The sequence below is a fragment of the Rhodamnia argentea genome, chromosome 3 (assembly GCF_020921035.1).
Source record: "Rhodamnia argentea isolate NSW1041297 chromosome 3, ASM2092103v1, whole genome shotgun sequence".
NCBI lineage: Eukaryota > Viridiplantae > Streptophyta > Magnoliopsida > Myrtales > Myrtaceae > Rhodamnia > Rhodamnia argentea.
In genome coordinates this window covers 1912835-1931677 of record NC_063152.1, presented here as the reverse complement: position 1 = coordinate 1931677, position 18843 = coordinate 1912835, and the positions used below count along the sequence as shown (strand labels likewise).

Genomic DNA, 18843 nt, shown 5'->3' with positions numbered 1-18843 from the left:
CTGAGAATTAACATGTCCAGCTCTCGCACGCAAAGAGGACACGCTTTGGTCACATCCTAATCAACGGGGAGTGCCGCTCTGTTCCCACAGCCAGAGTCCACGGTCCAAACCACGTGACTCGTTTGATTTGTATAGGAAGAGAAAGCAAAACCAAATCGTCTAATTCGGTACCCAAAAGCAAAAAAAAAAAAAAAAAAAATGAGGGTTGAGGGGTCAGGTTGCAAATTCAACAAGTTCAGGGTAGGGAATTGGGAATCCCTGAAATTAAGAGGACCGGAACTAGAAATGCGCCCTCCTCGACTTCAAATCAAACGGATCATGTTGATTGAGCGAGCCGGGCGACCCTATGTGAAAAAACTATCTCGGGTCGGATTAGGGATTCGAGTAGTTTCTTTGTTTTTTTTTTTTTCCGGATTGATGGGGCATAACACTACTTCCACAACCGTGTTTGGTTCAATACTAAAAAAAAAATAATAAGTCCACTTAATAATTGTCGGCTACGTTTATTTCGCGAAATATAATTAATTTTTGAAATTAAAAGGTTTCATCATTGTCAAGAATTCATGTCTAAATATCGTCGTTGACGGTAAAAATATTTTTTATTCATTTATTTTTTTAAGCGATACCGATAAAAAATATTTTGCAAATAGTTTATTTTTCGCAAAACAAACGGAGCCACTCCAGTCCACCGCTCCGAAACCCTTCCAATCGAATCGCTCTTTCGTCTCGTATTCGTAACGAAAGGATTGACAGGCCAGCATGGGCTTTGGGCCTAAAGATGCAATGTTGGAGTTGCATAACAAAAGCTTTCTGGGCCCAAAAAGAGGGCCCAATGTACACGTCGGCCCAACACACCCAAAATCAAGGAGATGCTTCCAATTCATGCGTCCGTTTGATGGGATCTGCTTTAGAGCCAGAAGGTCTCTCCTTTGTCGTTCAACTGGAGGAACTGATGATAAATTTTCAAGCGCTCTGTGCTTCTAGGAAGGCGTTGAAGTCCTCCCTCGCCTTGCGCAGGCGGGGCGTGATGCAAGAGGTCGGCGAGGCCGGGTGCGAACCTGGCGAAGACGTGGAGAAGCGGACGTGCCGGGAGGACTCATGCGACTTCCTCGCCGAGCCGTTCTTCTTCAGGACGCCTTTCCTCTCCTTTTCGAAGATGAAGGCCGCGGTCACGGGAGAATGCGTGTCGTTCGTGCTGCTCCGGATCATCTCGAGCGGCAGATCAAAGTAGAGGTGGTTGGCGGAGTTTCCGATTCCAGCTCCAGCTCCGCCTCCATGGATGATGATTTCGTTCGCGTCGATGGCAGGGGAAGCCCACGATCCACATTCGAATTTCTCCAATGAGACAGTCCTGGAGATCACGAAGCTGTTCTCCGCTGCTTGGGATGAACCCTTCTTCGATTTGATAGGCTTGGCCTTGCCAAACCCTGGAAGGAACAAGCACAGCGCCCCGCATTTGAACTCCTCCTGCCGGCTTTCCTTCTCCCTCTTACCGTCCCCGTCTTCGTCGCTCGCCGTTCCGGGGAAGTTGTTCTTCTTCAGGTTCACTTCTTGGCGACATTCGCTCTCGCTACTATCACTGGTACAGCTACTGTCGCTAGGGCTAGTGGCAGTGCCAGCAGCTTTAGCTTTGGTTGCCAGAAGATCAAAGTCTACGGAGGGCGGGATCGCTCTTCCTTCGCCGCACGACTTACTCCTCCTGAAGCTCCTCATCTCTTGTTGCATCGCGAGGTACGGGCTGAGCGTCACGAGATGGTCGAAATCCAGCTGAGGAGGAGTATGCGCCCGGCTTTCATGCCGCATCCACTTCTTGTTCCTCTTCAGCAGATTGCTAACGGAAGGGAAGCGTGGCGACGATGTGGTTGAGTTCGGGAGGCTGTAGCTTAGGAACTTGCTCTTGGCAGGCGAGAGCGGGGGTAGAAGGCCGTGCCAACCGCCCGTCTTGATGGCTGGCAAAGGTTTCGACCCGAAGAAGGCCAGCTCTCGCTGTAGGGAAATCGGGTCGACAGCGATTTGCTTTTCGTGGCGTGGGCTGTCTCTCTCTTTCCCAGCCAGCTCGAGGTTGCCATGATTGCCGGCGTCGAAGGGATCCATCTCAATAATTTCGTAGTTTTCTTGTGATGGTGATGAAGATGACTCCGCAGATTGGAGAGATCGCTTTAAAGGAGTGGATTAAGAAGAACGTGAGCGACATGTCCGCAGAGAATCTAACTCTTGTTGACCCTTTGGCTTAAGGTAGTGATTGCCATGTCCAGCAATCATTCATGCCTGCAATTTTTGTGTTGAAGATTTATCTATGTGTGTCCACAACAACCTTGATGCAAAACAGACGTTGACTTTCATTATTTTATGGAGGAAGCCGCTGACTTTTGTGCAGTATCGATTTCCTAATCACAAGAGCCGAAATAATATCACGACTAAGATAAGAGGCTTGACTACTTTTATAACCACAACTTAGCTAACTACACTCATGTGTTGGTCTCTCATAAGAAAGTTGTACTCGTGGCCCATACACTACATGGAATTTTACTAGGTCTATTGCCGGTGTGAGACATACTTTACCACTTCGCCTTTAGATGATCGACATGCAGAACGGTTCAGTTGTAAAAACCAACTCCAAACACACATAAGTCGCTTATTCCGCGATGAAGGTGTAGGTATTTTATGTGTAATTTTATCTAACCATTTCAAAATTATGCAAAATCATTTGATTTTTTGGCCATCATATGGGTAACTTATAACAATTGATGTAGTTTTCTTATGCACCGAGTTGGCATGAGTTAATCTACCATGCACTTCTTCAATTAGTTCAAAACGATATATATATATATATATATATATATATATATATATATATATATATATATATATATATACCGAGATAAACTCGTCGTATGAATCTCAAGTCATTTTTTACTTGGTTGCAAAGCCAAAACTTTCAATCTCTCTTCATGTCCTCTTAAACATTGCATTTTGGCGATTCTTTTTTGTTAAAATAGTTTGTTATCTATAAATAATTAAGAGGAGATTGGATTGGACATGAAAAGAAGTGATGGTTGTTCATAAAAAGTTGTGATGATTTCGATAAGGTATCTATTCCCAAGAAATTTGCTGTCTGATTGTTTATAAATAGGATCAAATCACACATTGTTCAAAACAATAACAACTTTCTCTTCTTTATACTCTCTCCTTTTCACAACATCTTCCTCTCTTTTCTAACACAAGTTTAACAACACATTCAAGGTGAAATTTTGAGAGGGAAATTGAGTAATTATTGAACTCGTTTCTCTGTAGTTTTAGTGTATGTCCTAGAGGTATATTTGTTTTAAACAAGAAGCAACAATTGTAAGGACAATAATACCTCGGGACGGTGACCGTCATCGGTCATCAAAGCATTCAAAAACTATAAATTATTGCTCATATGTTCATCATTAATCAAACTTTCCCAACAACATGAAGGTGTTATTATATTGGAGATGGAGACATTAGCTGTATCAAGTACTTGCAATCTTGACAGATAAGTAAGAATGAAACTTTTTTTTTTCCATTTATATGTTTGAGTCATCTTCCTTGGGTCGTAATAGATTATCTCATGTTGCTAGAAGAAATTTATGAATAAAAGTGGTATGATATCATGTGATAATCTGATTAAGAAGGATTTTGTGAAGTATTTTACAACCAAAGATGACTAAGAAATCATTTGCGAAGGCAGAAAGATTTACGAAAGTACTTGAACCGGTGCATTTTGATATTTATGAAGTAGATGGTATAGTAACTAAAGGTAGTAATCGTTATATTATTGCTTTTGTTGATGATTACTCTAGATATACTTATGTTTACCTTATGAAATCAACATATCAAACTTTTGATGTGTTAAAAGTATATAAAGCTACAGTTGAAAATCAAAATGATGCGAAAATCAAAGTTTTGAGAAGTGATCGGGGAGGAGAATTCTTCTCATTAGATTTTCTTTTTGGCGTTTTGTAAGGAAAATGGTATTGTGCATCAAATAAGTGAACCTTACACATCACAATAAAATGGATTGCCATAAAGAAAGAATCAAGTTTTGGTAGATATGGTTAAATCCATGATCTTACAAGCAAAATTGCCAATGTGGGGAAAAATGATTTCTACTACGTGTCATGTCACAACAAAAATCCTTCAAAGAAATTTAAGATATCTCTATAAGAAATATGGAAAGGAAGGGTACCGAATATCCAACAGTATAAAATACGGGGATGCCTTGCGTACTACAGAAATCTTGATCCTAAGGGAACCAAATTAGGGCCAAAGGCACTAAGAATTGTGTTTGTTGGGTGTGCATGCAAATTATATAGCTTATCAATTATCAAATGATGAATATAAATTTACTGTGGAATAAGAACACTACAAGTGTCATAGCTTTCGTACAACGGTCACTTGAGTGCCATAACTTCTTTTTCGATCACTTGAGTTCCATACTTATGTACGACGATCACTTGAGTGTCATAACTTTTTTCCCTATTACCCGAGTGCCATCTAACTTTTCAATAAATCACTTGAGTGTTATAACTTTTTAAAAACGTTTATCACAAGTGCTATGCCATGTCAGATTTTCGGCACTTGACTGAACAATATTAAAAAAATTTAGTACTTAAGTGATCGATTTAACGTTATAGTACTTAAAGTGAACATTTTTTTAGAAGTGATGGTACTTAAGTGATCGAAAAAAAGTTGTGGTACTTGTGGCGTTCTTATCCCATTTTATTGTGAAACCAAGAGATATTGAATTTCTCGAGCACAAATTTCTCAAAGATTCAAGTGATACCTCAGCATATTCACCAAACACCAATTGACATGCGTAATTATTTATCAAATAAAAGAAAATGATTTGATTCTACAAGTGAGCTAAGAAGAAGTCAAAGAGTGAAAAAAAGAACGAAAAAAATTCAACTCTCCCGACAAATGGAGATAGAGGAAATGTTTTGATTAAATTATCCATGTTATTTCACTTAGATGAAGACCCAAGAATGTCATGTGAGGCAATGCCATCTAGTGATGCATCATTTTCCAAATAAACAATTAATGATAAAAGCAGGTGCCAATGAAGAATTCTCGATGCTTTATCAGATCATCTTACACAAATCCCAAAGACATTTAGAATGCCTTGGAGACCGAATACAATATTGGTACTACTTTAGAATACTTTGATACATATGCACTGGTTGCTTGGACAACATCCATTAGAATTGTGTTAGCTTTGGCATTAATTTATAAATTGCATTTGCATCGGATGGATGTTAAAAAGACTTTTCTAAATGGTAAATTAGAATATGAGGTGTCTATAGAACAACTTGAAGGTTTAATTCTACCTAGAAATGATAACAAGGTTTGCAAATTAAGCAAATCATTATATGATTTGAAGCAAGCACCGAAATAATGGCGTGAAGAGTTTGATTAAGTGATATTATAATATGAATTTAAGTATGACAATGTTGATAAGTGCATTTATTCAAAGTTTACCCAAGATTATGGATTTGTAATTTGCTTTTATGTGAATGATATGTTGATTGTCGGTACAAATATATATGTTATAAATGAAAGTAAAAAGTATCTATCTTCTCAATTTAAAATGAAATATTTGGGAGAAGTAGTTACAATTTTAGGTATCAAAACGATCAACATATTTGGGGTTATTCTTTAAGTCAAGGCCACTATGCAGAGAAAATTAATAAAAATTATCGGCACTTTGGAATTAATAAAGTAAAACATACCATATAATGCATCAATTAAATTGATGAAAAATGCCGGGCGACCTTTAGCACAATTAGGATATGCTAGTGTATTGAAATTCTGATGTATACTATGCATTACACTAGAGTCGGACATAGCCTTCAATATGTGCAAATATTGGCTAGATTTACTAAAAATATTGGTACTATGCATTGAAAGGACATAAGTTTAATTCTTGGTTACTTAAAAAAAACAATGAATTATGGTCTAGTTTATGAAAGACAACGAGCAGTAGTAGAAGGATATTCATATTCTAGTTGTATGAGTTTTCACAAATGGTGCAATCTATTGGGCATCAAAGAAGCAAACATGTATAGCTCATTCAATAATGTATTCTAAATTTATAGCACTATCAATGGTTGCCAAAGAGGTTGAATGGCTGCGGAATTTGTTATTGGATATAGAGTTATGGCCATAACCAATAGCGGACATAACTTTACATCGCGATAGTGAGGCAACAATGTCTTAGGCATACAATGAATTGTATAATGATAAATCTAGACATATTAGTTTGCGATATGATTATTTTCAACAATTAACTACCGATGGAATTATTTCGTGTAGTTTATGCTTGAACAAATAATAACTTAACTGATCCGTAAAGAGGTACTTAGCAGTACTAACAAAGTAATGGGTCTTATAGCAATAGATAATAGTCAAGATAACGAGTAACAACATGTTGTTGTATCTTGATAGTGATCAAGTATTGGGGACAAGGTTAGTACCCTTGGAACGTTAGGAGAATGAGTCACTCTTAATGAAGTTCAGGTTTTAGCAAGGCAAGGCAAATGTAATAAACTAGGAAGTTCGCCTATGAACATAAGAAGTGATGCCGCTTCCAAATAAAGTTGGATGAACTTTTGTAAATGTTCAAGAATCTAGGAATAAGCATAAGGCCATAAAAGTGCTAAGTCATAGGAAATTTTTAATTGAACGTGTGTCAATTCATATGTGTGATAATTAGATTAACAAATGGCATCATGGTTCAAGTTTTATCTACCGCTAATTTCGTTAGTGAATTTATGTAAACAAACTAAATGGAAATTTGTTGGAAATTTGTTATCTATAAATAATTAAGAGAAGAGGTTGAATTAGACATGAAAAGAAGTGATTGTTGGATATAAAAAGAGATGTTATTGACATGAAGAGAAGTGATGCTTAATCATAAAAAGTGGTGATGGTCCCGATAATGTGCCTATTCCAAATAGATGTTTTGTTTGATTGTTTATAAAAAATACCAAATCACACATTTTTCAAAACAATAAAAAAGAAAAAAAATTATCTTCCCCACAACAGTCTCTCCTTTTCTCACACAAGTTTGACAATATATTTAAGGTGGAATTTCAATAGAGAAATTGAGTAATTGCTGAACTTATTTGGTGCATATCCTAGAGGAATGTTTGTTTTAAACCCAACAACAATAATAGTGAGCAAATAACACTTAAGATAGTGATTATCATCATGCATCAAAGTATCAAAGAACTATAAAATACGGCTTGTACCTTCATGGTCGGTCAAATTTCCCCAACATTATTCATTCTTATCCAGCATCTTGTCATCACCCTTCTGTGTTCTTATTCATTTCCCCCTTTGATTTTGCTTGTATGAGAAGCATACATAAGTTAATCGACAAGATAAATAAGATGAACAGACAAAAGATTAGTAGATAAAACACAAATGTTCAAGTTGATTGGCTACATTAGTTTTGCAGGTCACCTATCGAGAAGATAATTAAGACACTCATCACAGTACCCGTTCACAAAAGTCTCAATCGATAAGATACCAAAAAAGATGATGAAACGCGCTTTAATCTTGTGAAGAACAGATAAACATAAAGAGATTCTTTCAAAAGTCAAAAGTTAATCGGGAAGGATTTGATTATTTATATCGGTTGTGGGAACAGGATGATGTTCTGTCCAGCCTTGTCCATTCAAAACTGACAATGCTCTTTCCATTCGCTACAGTTCTTCCTGCATGTTACCAGGTGCCCTGATTTGATGATACATGGTCAAACCCCAGTTCATTAACTTACCGAATCTGTAGTTATGCAGATCTTGATGTACTTACTGATGAAATTAATGCAGAAACCACTTTGAGAAGAACCCTTTTTGTGGCCGAGAGCATTCAATGAAGGCAATAAGAAAATAGGCTTGCAAAATAGTGGGTGTTACTGTTCATTTCCTTCTTCAGCAGGCTGAGTAGATGAAAAGGTTGGTCAGCTCCAATTAATACAAAGTTAAACTTGGTTGAGCAAACCCACATCACTTCTAACTTTTTCTTTTTCTTCTTGGCAATTGCTTTGCCAAGTCATAAAGTGTCTCGTGATGGAGCTCCTCAGGTTGTCATCATCCTGAGAAGTTGTCTGGTTTCTGGCTATAATATTTCACAGGCGTTGGAAAGAAGGGGTCGTCACGGGGCACTGGAAGGCGAAGGGGGAACCGTCTGGAAATTTGTGGTTCGAGACGAGGCGAGGCGAGGCGAGGCGACTGACGATAAGCATGCACTGGGAAACGCTGATTAACATTTTGCAAAGTTTTACCATCATAATCCTCTTGACATCCTGAACAAATTATCCCTTAATTCGGTCCCGACTATTCCTGGGCGACTACTAATTACATTTTAATCTAGCATTGGTGCAAAAAGGGTCACGGATGGTCGTCATAGAGGGGGATAATACAACGTTTGGTTTCACTAAACGGCGTCGGATGCGACGTCCGGCGGTGCCGGAGCCGGCACCAAAGAAGCCATCTCCATGGCTTGATCAGGACCGTTACCAGTACTAGGAGTAGCAGTAGTAGTAACGCTGGGCTTGTTGTCTGTTTCTTGGCGTTTGGCGTTCATCATGTGCATGCCATACACGTAGGAGCAGAAGCCCCATAGACACAGCACCGTGGACACGATCTTCACGCCCCCGAAGTCGTCGCCGTAGACCACCACCCCGCCCACCACGTTCATCGCCAGCAGCGCCGTCATGCATATCCCGCCGGTCAGCGACGACGTCATGAACACCATCCCCGCCGTCCCCATGAAGCACATCTGCCAGCACACCACGGTCATCGCCACCGTCGCGTAGTAAACCCTGACCCCCTTGTCGAACACCCTCTCCCCCTCCCGCCTCATCTCCGCGAACCCACCGTCCGCCGCCATCCCCGCCGTCGCGAGCGCCGTCGCCGTGATCTCCATCACCAGCTGCATTTCGATCACCATCGCGTAGCAATACACTTTCTTGTATATCTTCTCCATGACGGGGAGGTAGAGCGCAAACAAGAGCCCGGCGCCTATGGTGGAGAAGAACCCGATGAAATACTTGGCCCGGGTGAGGCCCGGCGGCCGGTCGTGGCTCGATCCCAAGGCCAGAAGGACCGAGCTCAAGGTCAGGAGGATGACGCAATTGAGGTTCGAGAAGGTGATCTTCTGCTTCACGATGAGCGCGGAGAGGATGAGATTGAAGACGAGTTGCGTCGACAGGACGAGCGAGGAGGTGGAGACGGGGAGGTACGAGGTGCCCCAGGAGAACAGGAGGTTGTTGATGCCGAGCATGAGGCCGACGAAGACGGACATGACCAGGAGCTTCGGGGTGAAGTGAGCGAAGGGTCGCCGCTGGGTGCGGTTGAGGAAGTAAGGGACGTAAATGGCGGGGAACAGGAGAGGGAACCCAGCGGACTGGACCCAGGTGGACACCCACCGGCTCGAGCCGTGGTGGATGAAGTAGTACTTGGCGAGGAGGCTGGACGAGACCGAGCCGATGAAGAGGCACAGAGCGTTGATCACCAAGAGAGGCACGTAGCCATCGCCCGTCTTGTGCCGGCGGCCGTTGGAGGCGGCGTTCGAGGAAGCCGACGAGCCTCCTTGCTTACGATCATCATCGGAACCTTCCATGTCTTCGAGGGTTGGAGAGCGGTGGCGGTGGTGGTCGTTGGGAGAGATCCCTGGTTGCATTGAAACCGGGTTGCAAACCCAGCAGACTATGGCAAAAGGAACACAAATGGTTTATTTCATCTGGGTTGTTTCAATGAGCCTAAATATTGTTGTTTCTGGCTCAATCTCGCCAGAAAATTATCAGGTACTCCCAACCTATGTGAGCCCGGCAAAGAGATATTCTTTGCTAGAAAATCGCTGGGAAAGCACAGATTTTTCCCTGTTTAAGCCGAAATCCAGACCATTGGGGTTGTTTTTCCAGGGATGGCAGGTGCACTTAAGGGAAGTGGGGAAAGGAGTGAATGATGAACCCTCTCGTTAAGACATCCAGTCAAATCCATATTCACCCAAAAGCTTACATTAATGAGTTACGGGTTAATATGGATATATTACTTGCTTTACACCACTTCGATTTTTTTATGTGAGTTTTCTTTAACACAACTCACTCACACATGTATCTTAACAACTTTCCTCTCACGCGTGAGCTTAGTATTAGGTCCACTCCCCCTCAATTCATGTATCATTCCGCATCAACTTATCTCAAGTTAAATCTTCATCAAAGTGCAATGGGCTTGCATTGCTACTCCACAATGCCCATCAGCCTAGAAATCGGGTTGATCACCAGATTCCTTCTTTGAAATTTATCTCAACTTGAATCTCTATCAATGCCTATTGGCTCCACGCTGCTACACCACAACATCTATCGGCCCGGAAACTGCGTTGACCACTAGATTCTTTCCTTGAGATGTTCACCAAACATCGATACATATTAAGAGTGGGACATCAATAAACAATCGGCTCTGATACCATTTGTTAGGAGTGCGCATCACAAGTCCGATACTTCATCGGGAAGATCGCCAAGATGGAGCCCAAGTCCTAGCCCGTTAACATATCCAGTTAGACTCACATTCACTCAAAACATTGGCTCCATGCTGCTACACCACAACATCTATCGACCCGGAAACTGCGTTGACCACTAGATTCTTTCCTTGAGATGTTCACCAAACACCGATACATATTAAGAGTGAGACATCAATAAACAATCGGCTCTGATACCATTTGTTAGGAGCGCGCATAACAAGTCCGATACTTCATCGGGAAGATCGCCAAGAGGGAGCCCAAGTTCTAGCCCGTTAACATATCCAGTTAAACTCACATTCACTCAAAAACTTAAGAGGAAAGGCGAAGGATAGTTGGATTAAGGGGGAGTAAACCTAACATTGGAGCTCACACGTGAAAGGGAAATTATTAGGATGCATATGTAAGTTGTATTAGAAAAGTCTCATATCGGATAATTGATGTGGTATGGGGCGGTTAATATGATTTATTGGCCCATAACTTATTGATTTAAGTTTTTGAACGAAGATGTATCCAACTATATATGTTAATAGACTTAAAATTGGGCTTTCTCTTAGCGATCTCTCTAGTGAATGTATGGTACTTCTGTTGCTCACTTCCAACAAAACTCTCATCTGAGATTTGTCTGCCAGGATCAGGAGTTGACCGGATGTGGGATTTGAGAGGTGGAGATGAGTTAAAATGAGACGGAAAAATAAAAATAAAAAAGGAACAGACCAGACCAGAGTAGAACAGAGTCGAGATACAAATGGCACAATGGAGCTGACACATGGAAAGTACAGAGAGAGAGAGAAGGAGGAGTTTGGAACGGTTATTTGGACCGCTTCCACATGTGTCCTACACTACTCCTACCAACGTGAAGGCAGTTCTGGTTTTGGTTGGCAGTGCATGCACATACGAGCTTTGTACATATCGGCTTCTTCCCTTTTATCTTTCATCTCCTACTTCTGGACTAGGACTATTCCTAGAATCGAGTCGGCATTCATCGACAAAAAAACAAAGTATCAAAAAGGTCATAAGCTTATTACGTTAGTACCAATTCAATTTTAAACATTTTAATTAGATCAATTTAATTTTAAATCTTTTCGCATTAGTATCAATCGAGTCCATCCGGCCAATTTAGGCTGAAAATTACTAACATGAACGCCAGCTAATCTATGTGGCACTGTTGGCACTAATATGGAGATTTTGTTTAAATTCGTTTTGAATTTTTTGCTAATTTTTTCTTTTCCTATTTCTTTTCTTCTCTTTTTTCTCTTTTCATTTTTTCCCACTGAGCTCCGATAAGATTCGCGGTCATTGCTCTACCTCCCCCAAATTCGAGCTAGGCCTCGCCCGATGGCCAATGAGTTCCGGCAACCCTTGCAGGCCATAGTAGAAAAGAAAAAAAGAAAGAAAAGAGGCGGCAAAAAAGAAAAGAAAAAAAATTATACATGTAAAACTAACAAATATTGTCTACGCAAGCGTCATAAAATGCCCGTGTCTACGTTAGCAATTTTCGATCTTTATTGGAAGTATGAACTGAGTTCCCCTCATAGTGAAAATATTTAGATTTAAATTGATCCAATTGAAAAATTTGGAGCTCAATTAGTACAATGCAATAAGTTTAGGACTTTTTTTATACTTTTTTCAATTGGATCGGTCTCTCTCTACTTGTGCTCCATGTTTGTATCCATGTTTATTTCCAAGGACTCCACCTCAGTGCTCAATCTAGATTTCGCAGATCGACACTCGCCTTTACAGATAGAATGATTCCCGAGTACCGGAGAAGCGAATGATTGCAAATGGACATCCACATGATTGATTGTCATTCCCAGAACTACTTTTTCTTTTTCTTTTTTTGGTCGAAACAGAACTACCCACCTATGGAAGATACCAAGGTTCGGGGATTTGATAGACATCGGCATTGTTTTAACAGTTCCATTACCCTTCTCAAATGTAATGTCATCAGTTAAGGTTGTACATAACTGCTATTCTTGCATTTAGCTGGCGGACATTAGAAATCACGGAGAAAGTGGAGGAAGTAGTGTGAGGTGATCACCCAGCAATAACTACAGAGTTGGAACAGTAAGAGTCGTGACTTGACGTGACGCTTAAGCATGTAAATTAAAGCAGAGGGTGGGAGGTAAGAAAAGTCCTCTGCTTTAAGGGGACGCCATGCGTTGATAATGTGCAAATCAACTCATTACCAGACTAGCAGGGATTAAAAACAAGGGGTAAAAGTCCCATAAGACCAGCGAAAAAAACGATACATAGGAAACTGGCTTTAGGACATGCTTAGAAGAATCCTAAATTCAGGCATGAGAATTATGGGGAATGCATAAATGATCTCATACTTCAATATCACTTTGCTGATAACTATTAGAAGTGTCAACGGGCTGGGTCTCGGCCCGTCCCGAGCCAGCTGGAAACAGAACAGTACCGAGCTCGATCCGGCCCAACTCGGGCCGGGCCGGGTCGGGCCTGATTTTGGTCTAATTCTTTTTTTTCTTCTTTTTTGGGAATCGAAATCAATTAACAAACCCATCAAATGAAAGAATATAAAATATAAAAATATAAATAAATTAAATTAAAAAGAAAATATTGGTGTTAAAAAATAGTCAAGCGGCAAGCCGGCCCCGAGTACCAAACCTGACCCGAAAAGGCCTGAAAATTAAGTGAATTTTCGGGCCGAATCGGGCCGGCCTATCCGGAGCGGGCCTTTTTGACACTCTTGATAACTATTGCTCGATATAGTTGAAGGTTCAAAGTGGTTGGATTGAAATTGTGCGTAAAACTGCTAATTCAAGTCAAATATAAGAGGCTTCGAGCAAAAAAGATAAAAAGTCAAATAATAAGAGGCATTTCATACAAAGGTTCAGGCCACACAACCAATTAACTAGCATCGTTATGATCCAGACATGACCCAGATTTCGCAATTTAAACAGAGAAACAACATAGCAACGAAAGCAATGAAATCACAAACAGCTGCAATGTTCCTACATGCAGATAGGCTATGGCTCAATTACCATAAGGTCAGATTTGGACATCGACCCCCACAAAGCCAATATAGAACCATCAACCTTAGAATAGTCCGGTGAACAAAGCCTACGAGCTCCCCAACCACGAACAACCAACCACAAATCAGTCTTACTCTTATTGCCACATTGGCTATTTACGAGGAAAAGAAGCATACAGAAATGTTCCAATTGTAACAAAAATGTACCAATAAGTACCGACAAAATAGGGTTACTGGTCTATTTTTTGTTCTTTTGTTAAGTGAAGAAAATCAATGACTACCTGTATTACAATGGGATTGAAATGCAAACAATATAAACGTAACGGCAACCAACTACAAAGATTTTTCTTCATCTAATATGATACGGCTGTTTACAATATTTTGCACGTCCATGCCGACAGTTACCAAAGAAATGGTCTTCTGGTGGTTCATATGCACATCATCTTGAATTTCAATACAGAATCCCAACTTCATGAATGGTAATTAGCATGGGCTTCTTTAAGGCTCTGGAAAATAATAGGATTCATTCAATGGCATAAATATACACACTCATTTGGTAAAAAAATAAAACAAGAAGTTTAGACTGATCAGTCGCTTGAAGGATCTGTTATTTGCTAGATCCTTGGAATCTTCAACATCAGGTTTGGCATTGTCCAAGGCCCGGCAAAATAATGTCTACTGTGAGTAACAAGCAGATCACATCATGCTTCCAGGATATATCGTGATCACTACTATCCAAACTCTAAGAAATGAATTAGCATGTCGAAAGCAATGAAGCTGCACATCAAGAACTACACGCAGCAATACTGCTAGCTTTTAACCGTTCCAGTACAAGAAATGGTGACAAGAAATTAGAGAGATATTGTCAACACAAGGAAAGAGACTATGGTCCTATAGTGTATACAATCCTCACAAAAACAGTAGTAGTTGTGTTCCATGGAAAGTCCTAAAGTTGTCTGTGTTACAGAAAGCCTGCAGAAGCTAGTTGTGCTTTGCAAGCACTAAAAGCCAAGAAAAGAGAGTATACAGAAGTGAAAAATGCTTACTGCATTAATCCTTTATTGAACCAACAACTTAGCCTTTAAATAGGCCATAAGCCAATGGATAAATTCAGAAAAATAGCAACTACTTTTAACCCACTACGCTGAACGTGTCTGCAGCAACATGCAGCAACAGATTCCTCTAAACTAGGACAACTCTACTCACTAGGCTTTATTGAAAAAAATCAAGCACATGCTTTTTGACCAATTCAACACCCTCCCTTAAACTGATTGTCTGCAACAATCAGTTTAAAGGACTAAGAACAAACCCTCCCTTAATCTGGAGCTTCCAACGAACAAACACGAAGAAGCTTTCTCAGCTTTTGAAATGTAGACAATTGGAGAGACTTGGTGAATAAATCAGCAAGCTGATCTTCACTCCTGTAAAAAACAACACCAATCACTTTATCTTTTGTGAGATCCCTCAAGAAATGATACTTCACATCAGAATTTCCACAGGGCACCTAATAGACTTAATGTCAAAGTTAAATGGATGTATCCTCCCTCTTCGAATATGAACATTAAGCAAAATATTTAATCATTTCATCTGACATTAGAACCTAGAGGTGACATTGTATTGACAAACTGTCCAACAGGAATCTCCACCAAACTTGGGAATACTTGAAACTGCAAACTGGGTCGATTCATGTTAAACTAAAACCTTTTGAAAGGAAGCTAGCTGGAAAGAATCGCCAAGTAAGAAGAGCATTACTTGTATTAATGACTCCACACAACGCCGCATTTGAATATGCATAAAGCCCTCTGAGCACTTGAATACATTATGAAGATATTGCAATTAAATGAATCAAACATCAGTTGATCATGTCAAATAATTTAGAAAAGGAAACTTAAAATTAAAAGGCCTAGGAATTTCTCAATTCTAGTGCACCTTCCAAATCTTATTGTGGGAACCAAAACAATATGTATTTCAGACCTAGCCTCCTTGAGTTTTTTTTTTTGGGTAAAGTAGCCTCCTAGAGTTTGTCGTCACTAATTCTATGAAAGCTACATTTTTGGATGCTTCCAAGGTTTTGATTGGCTGCAAGGCTACCGGATGTGCAGCTCTTTAGGCCGATAGAGACTCAACTTATCAAAGATATGGTTGATTAAGTCTATGAAAATCGGCTTTACACTAATTGGATTAAGAAGTTCCGTTGAAATATGTGGCGTAGTGCAGCACAAGTTAATGACATCAGACAGACAAAGGTCATTTAAAGCCCTTATTTAAGTATACGAATCAGCATGTTTCTAAATGTCATTCACCTTAACATGATAGCTAACATAGGCATGAAAAATTGATAGACTTGAAACTGTACAGTCCAATTTTCTGCCTTCTACATGCAGAGGGAAAATGACTGCATTGCAGTATTTGTTATTATATAATCAAGAAAAAGAATACAATTGGAAGAAACAAAAAATTATCAGTAATTACCAAAAGAAACAAATCCAGCATTTGCTGATACCGCTTCCGCAGGGGCTTTATTTAGTTCTAGAGGAGGAGAAGAGGACCACAAACAAGGAGGTGCATTGTTAAGACCAGCAGTCCGCCTTGCTTGAATGAACTCCTATGTAAATGAGATACAAGAGGTGAGGGAATTTAAACAAGCAACAGAATGTATTTGTATATCAGCGATGCCGGAGAAATGCAAAAGGAAAACCTGACTATGCTAGCTCGTTTGTCAATGAAAAAGTCCTAAACATATAATGAGACAGCAAAAGTTGGTGATCTCAAGAAAACTTGCCATACCTGAAGGAAAGATGCTGCAAGAACAGTGTCTATGGAGTCCTTAAATCTCATTGGAAACACAACAATTACCTTATCCACCTGAAAATGATGTAAAAGAATCAACTTGCTAACCGTTAAACAAGTACAAGAAATGACAGCCATATATTTAGCATCAAATATTTATTACTAAATGCAAGAAGATTGACTTTCCAATGATGAGATTAACTAGATTTTGATGTTAGCTGGGAGCCCCAAATGGAAGGGTAAGCAGGTAAAGAGATCAAAAGGGAAGAGGAAATAACATCTGCACTTGAAGAGCAGTGCACAATGCTGTATCTAATTAACAATTGACCATTGGATGCATACCTGCGGAATGACGAAAAATGACTCATTTGGCCGATGGAATAGGGCCACAAGTTGATCCATATCAGAAGAAATTGTCTTAGAGGCAAGATGCTTCAACAATGCTTGCAATGAAGCACCTAATACTATTTCCCAGACAGACGCAATCTTAACCAGGAGAGATTGTCTATGCTCTGGAGGATTTTACAACAATAAGAAAAGTTAAAGTAATCTGCATTTAACGAAGTAACAGTACTTCAAGCTCTGCCAATGAATAAACATGGAAGTTTGTCATCTTCCAGAGAAAAAAATCAACTCTAATTTTGACGACAAAAGAATTCTGTTTATCTGAATGAGAAAAAGGATGCTAGCTACTCACTCCATTTAAAGTAGTATAAAAAGAAGTTAAGAATCCATTTGCATAATGTAGTTGCATGAAGAGCATCTTCATGCAATAATGGGAAAACTTTAGTGCATAAAAGTGCCTCAAACTAGAAAACAATGAAGATGATGTTGAAAGAAAAGGTCCTCACCCCTTAAACCTACTTGGCTCAATGTAGACGTTGCATCAAGTAAAAATTTCATTGAACCCAAAGTCCACATCCCCACTCTATACCAAAAGGACACTATAGTGCTGGAGTTATCATTGTTAAGATGAAAGAAAATTTAACCCAATCATGCTCTAATGAATCCTCTTCTCCACATCAAAGGTGAGGGCAATTGATAATAGTCTTTTAGGTTGCTTAGTTGAGTTAGTATCACGATTTTGTACGAGATTTTATCTTTTCACTAGCCTCCTTATCCAAATAAATTTTCTTTGAAGGAACTGGCTAAAAAAACCATACAGTTGGTGATAACATCACTACAGCTTAGATAGGCAAGGTAGCAACAAATAGTGCCCAGAAGAAAACAAAATGCTAAATGGTTTAGGACCAACTGCATGGTAGTGGCTCTCCTGGACTATCAGAAACCTCAAAAGCCTAAATATATGCATATGCACTTACAAAGGCAACACAAAGTAAGACATTGCAGTCGCTTAGTAAAACAATGAAACAAGAAGTTTAGACTAACCAGTCGCTTGAAGGATCTGTTACTTGCTAGATCCTTGGATTCTTCAACATCAGGTTTGGCACGGTCCCAGGCCTGGCAAACTAATGTCTACTATGAGTGACAAGCAGATCACATCATGCTTCCAGGATATATCGTGATCACTACTATCCGAACTCTAAGAAATGAATTAACATGTCAAAAGCAAAGAAGCTGCAGCTCAAGAACTACAAGCAGCAATACTGCTAGCTTTTAACTGTTCCATTACAAGAAATGACAAGCGATTAGAGAGATATTGTCAACACAAGGAAAGAAACTATGGTCTTATATTGAGTACAATCCTCACAAAAACAGTAGTAGTTGTGTTCCATGGAAAGTCCTAAAGTTGTCTGCACATATAGCAGTAGAAACCAAATGGTGCTGGGCTTTTTCTCCCTTTCGTTTTTAAGCAACAAAAATCTTGTGCTTCCATTGGACAAATAGGTGACAAGCTTTCATTCAAGAATGAAAAACTTATGAAGCTATCATTATCAGAGATAAACCAAAATAATGAGATATTCACACTCCAAGAACAGTATGTAATTCTGAACATATGCTCTTGATAGCATTTTGGATTTCCCTAGAGTGACGCTCAAGCCAAACACAGCAGTAAATATGTAGTAAAATCAGTTGAAGAGAAATATGTAGGCTGTAGTCTGGAGATGTATCTAACTGAGGAACGGAAATAAGAAGAGCATTTCGTTTGTGTTTTGTAATTATAGCATGTCAAAAAGGGGGGAAATCCAAGGGATCAGAATTTCCACAGGGCACCTGATAGACTTAATGTCAAAGTTAAATGGATGTATCCTCCCTCTTCGAATGTGAACAATAAGCAAAATATTTAATCGCTTCATCTGACATTAGAACCTAGAGGTGACATTGTATTGACAAACTGTCCAACTGGAATCTCCACAGAACTTGGGAATACTTGAAACTGCAAACTGGGTCGATTCATGTTAAACTAAAACCTTTTGAAAGGAAGCTAGCTGGAAAGAATCGCCAAGTAAGAAGAACATTACTTGTATTAATGACTCCACATGACGCCACATTCGAGTATGCATAAAGCGCTCTGAGCACTTGAATACACAACGAAGATATTGCAA

At 39.7% G+C, this 18843-nt stretch overlaps 4 protein-coding genes across 6 annotated transcripts in view; all 4 read right to left on the bottom strand.

Annotated features, from left to right (window-relative positions):
* Nucleotides 1–934: 934 nt before the first annotated feature.
* LOC115754992 lies at nt 935–2322 on the bottom strand. Its single transcript, XM_030694210.2, has one exon. It carries the CDS (start codon nt 2092–2094, stop codon nt 964–966), a length of 1131 nt encoding a protein of 376 aa, XP_030550070.1. The 5' UTR covers nt 2095–2322; the 3' UTR covers nt 935–963.
* A 5878-nt stretch (nt 2323–8200) lies between these two features.
* LOC115754980 (probable purine permease 4) lies at nt 8201–9743 on the bottom strand. Its single transcript, XM_030694195.2, has one exon. The coding sequence runs from the start codon at nt 9709–9711 to the stop codon at nt 8464–8466; it is 1248 nt and encodes a 415-aa protein (XP_030550055.1). The 5' UTR covers nt 9712–9743; the 3' UTR covers nt 8201–8463.
* A 3977-nt stretch (nt 9744–13720) lies between these two features.
* LOC115754969 (actin-related protein 2/3 complex subunit 2A) overlaps nt 13721–18843 on the bottom strand; it is a 41027-nt gene continuing 35904 nt past the window's right edge. The window contains exons 8-10 of one of the 3 annotated variants that reach the window (XM_030694174.1): nt 18760–18816; nt 17726–17797; nt 13721–14052 (exon numbers count right to left, since the gene is read on the bottom strand). In XM_030694174.1, coding sequence (XP_030550034.1) covers nt 14017–14052; nt 17726–17797; nt 18760–18816 — 165 coding nt within the window. In that variant the 3' untranslated portion in view covers nt 13721–14016. The remainder of the gene's footprint in view (nt 14053–17725; nt 17798–18759; nt 18817–18843) is intronic. The other 2 variants (XM_030694172.2, XM_030694171.2) reach the window with 2 other exon arrangements.
* Nucleotides 15678–17304, bottom strand: LOC125314217 (actin-related protein 2/3 complex subunit 2A-like). Its single transcript, XM_048275927.1, has 4 exons — nt 16679–17304; nt 16334–16411; nt 16019–16151; nt 15678–15941 (listed from the first exon to the last, which is right to left on the bottom strand). Exons 1-4 carry the CDS (start codon nt 16736–16738, stop codon nt 15835–15837), a joined length of 378 nt encoding a protein of 125 aa, XP_048131884.1. The 5' UTR covers nt 16739–17304; the 3' UTR covers nt 15678–15834.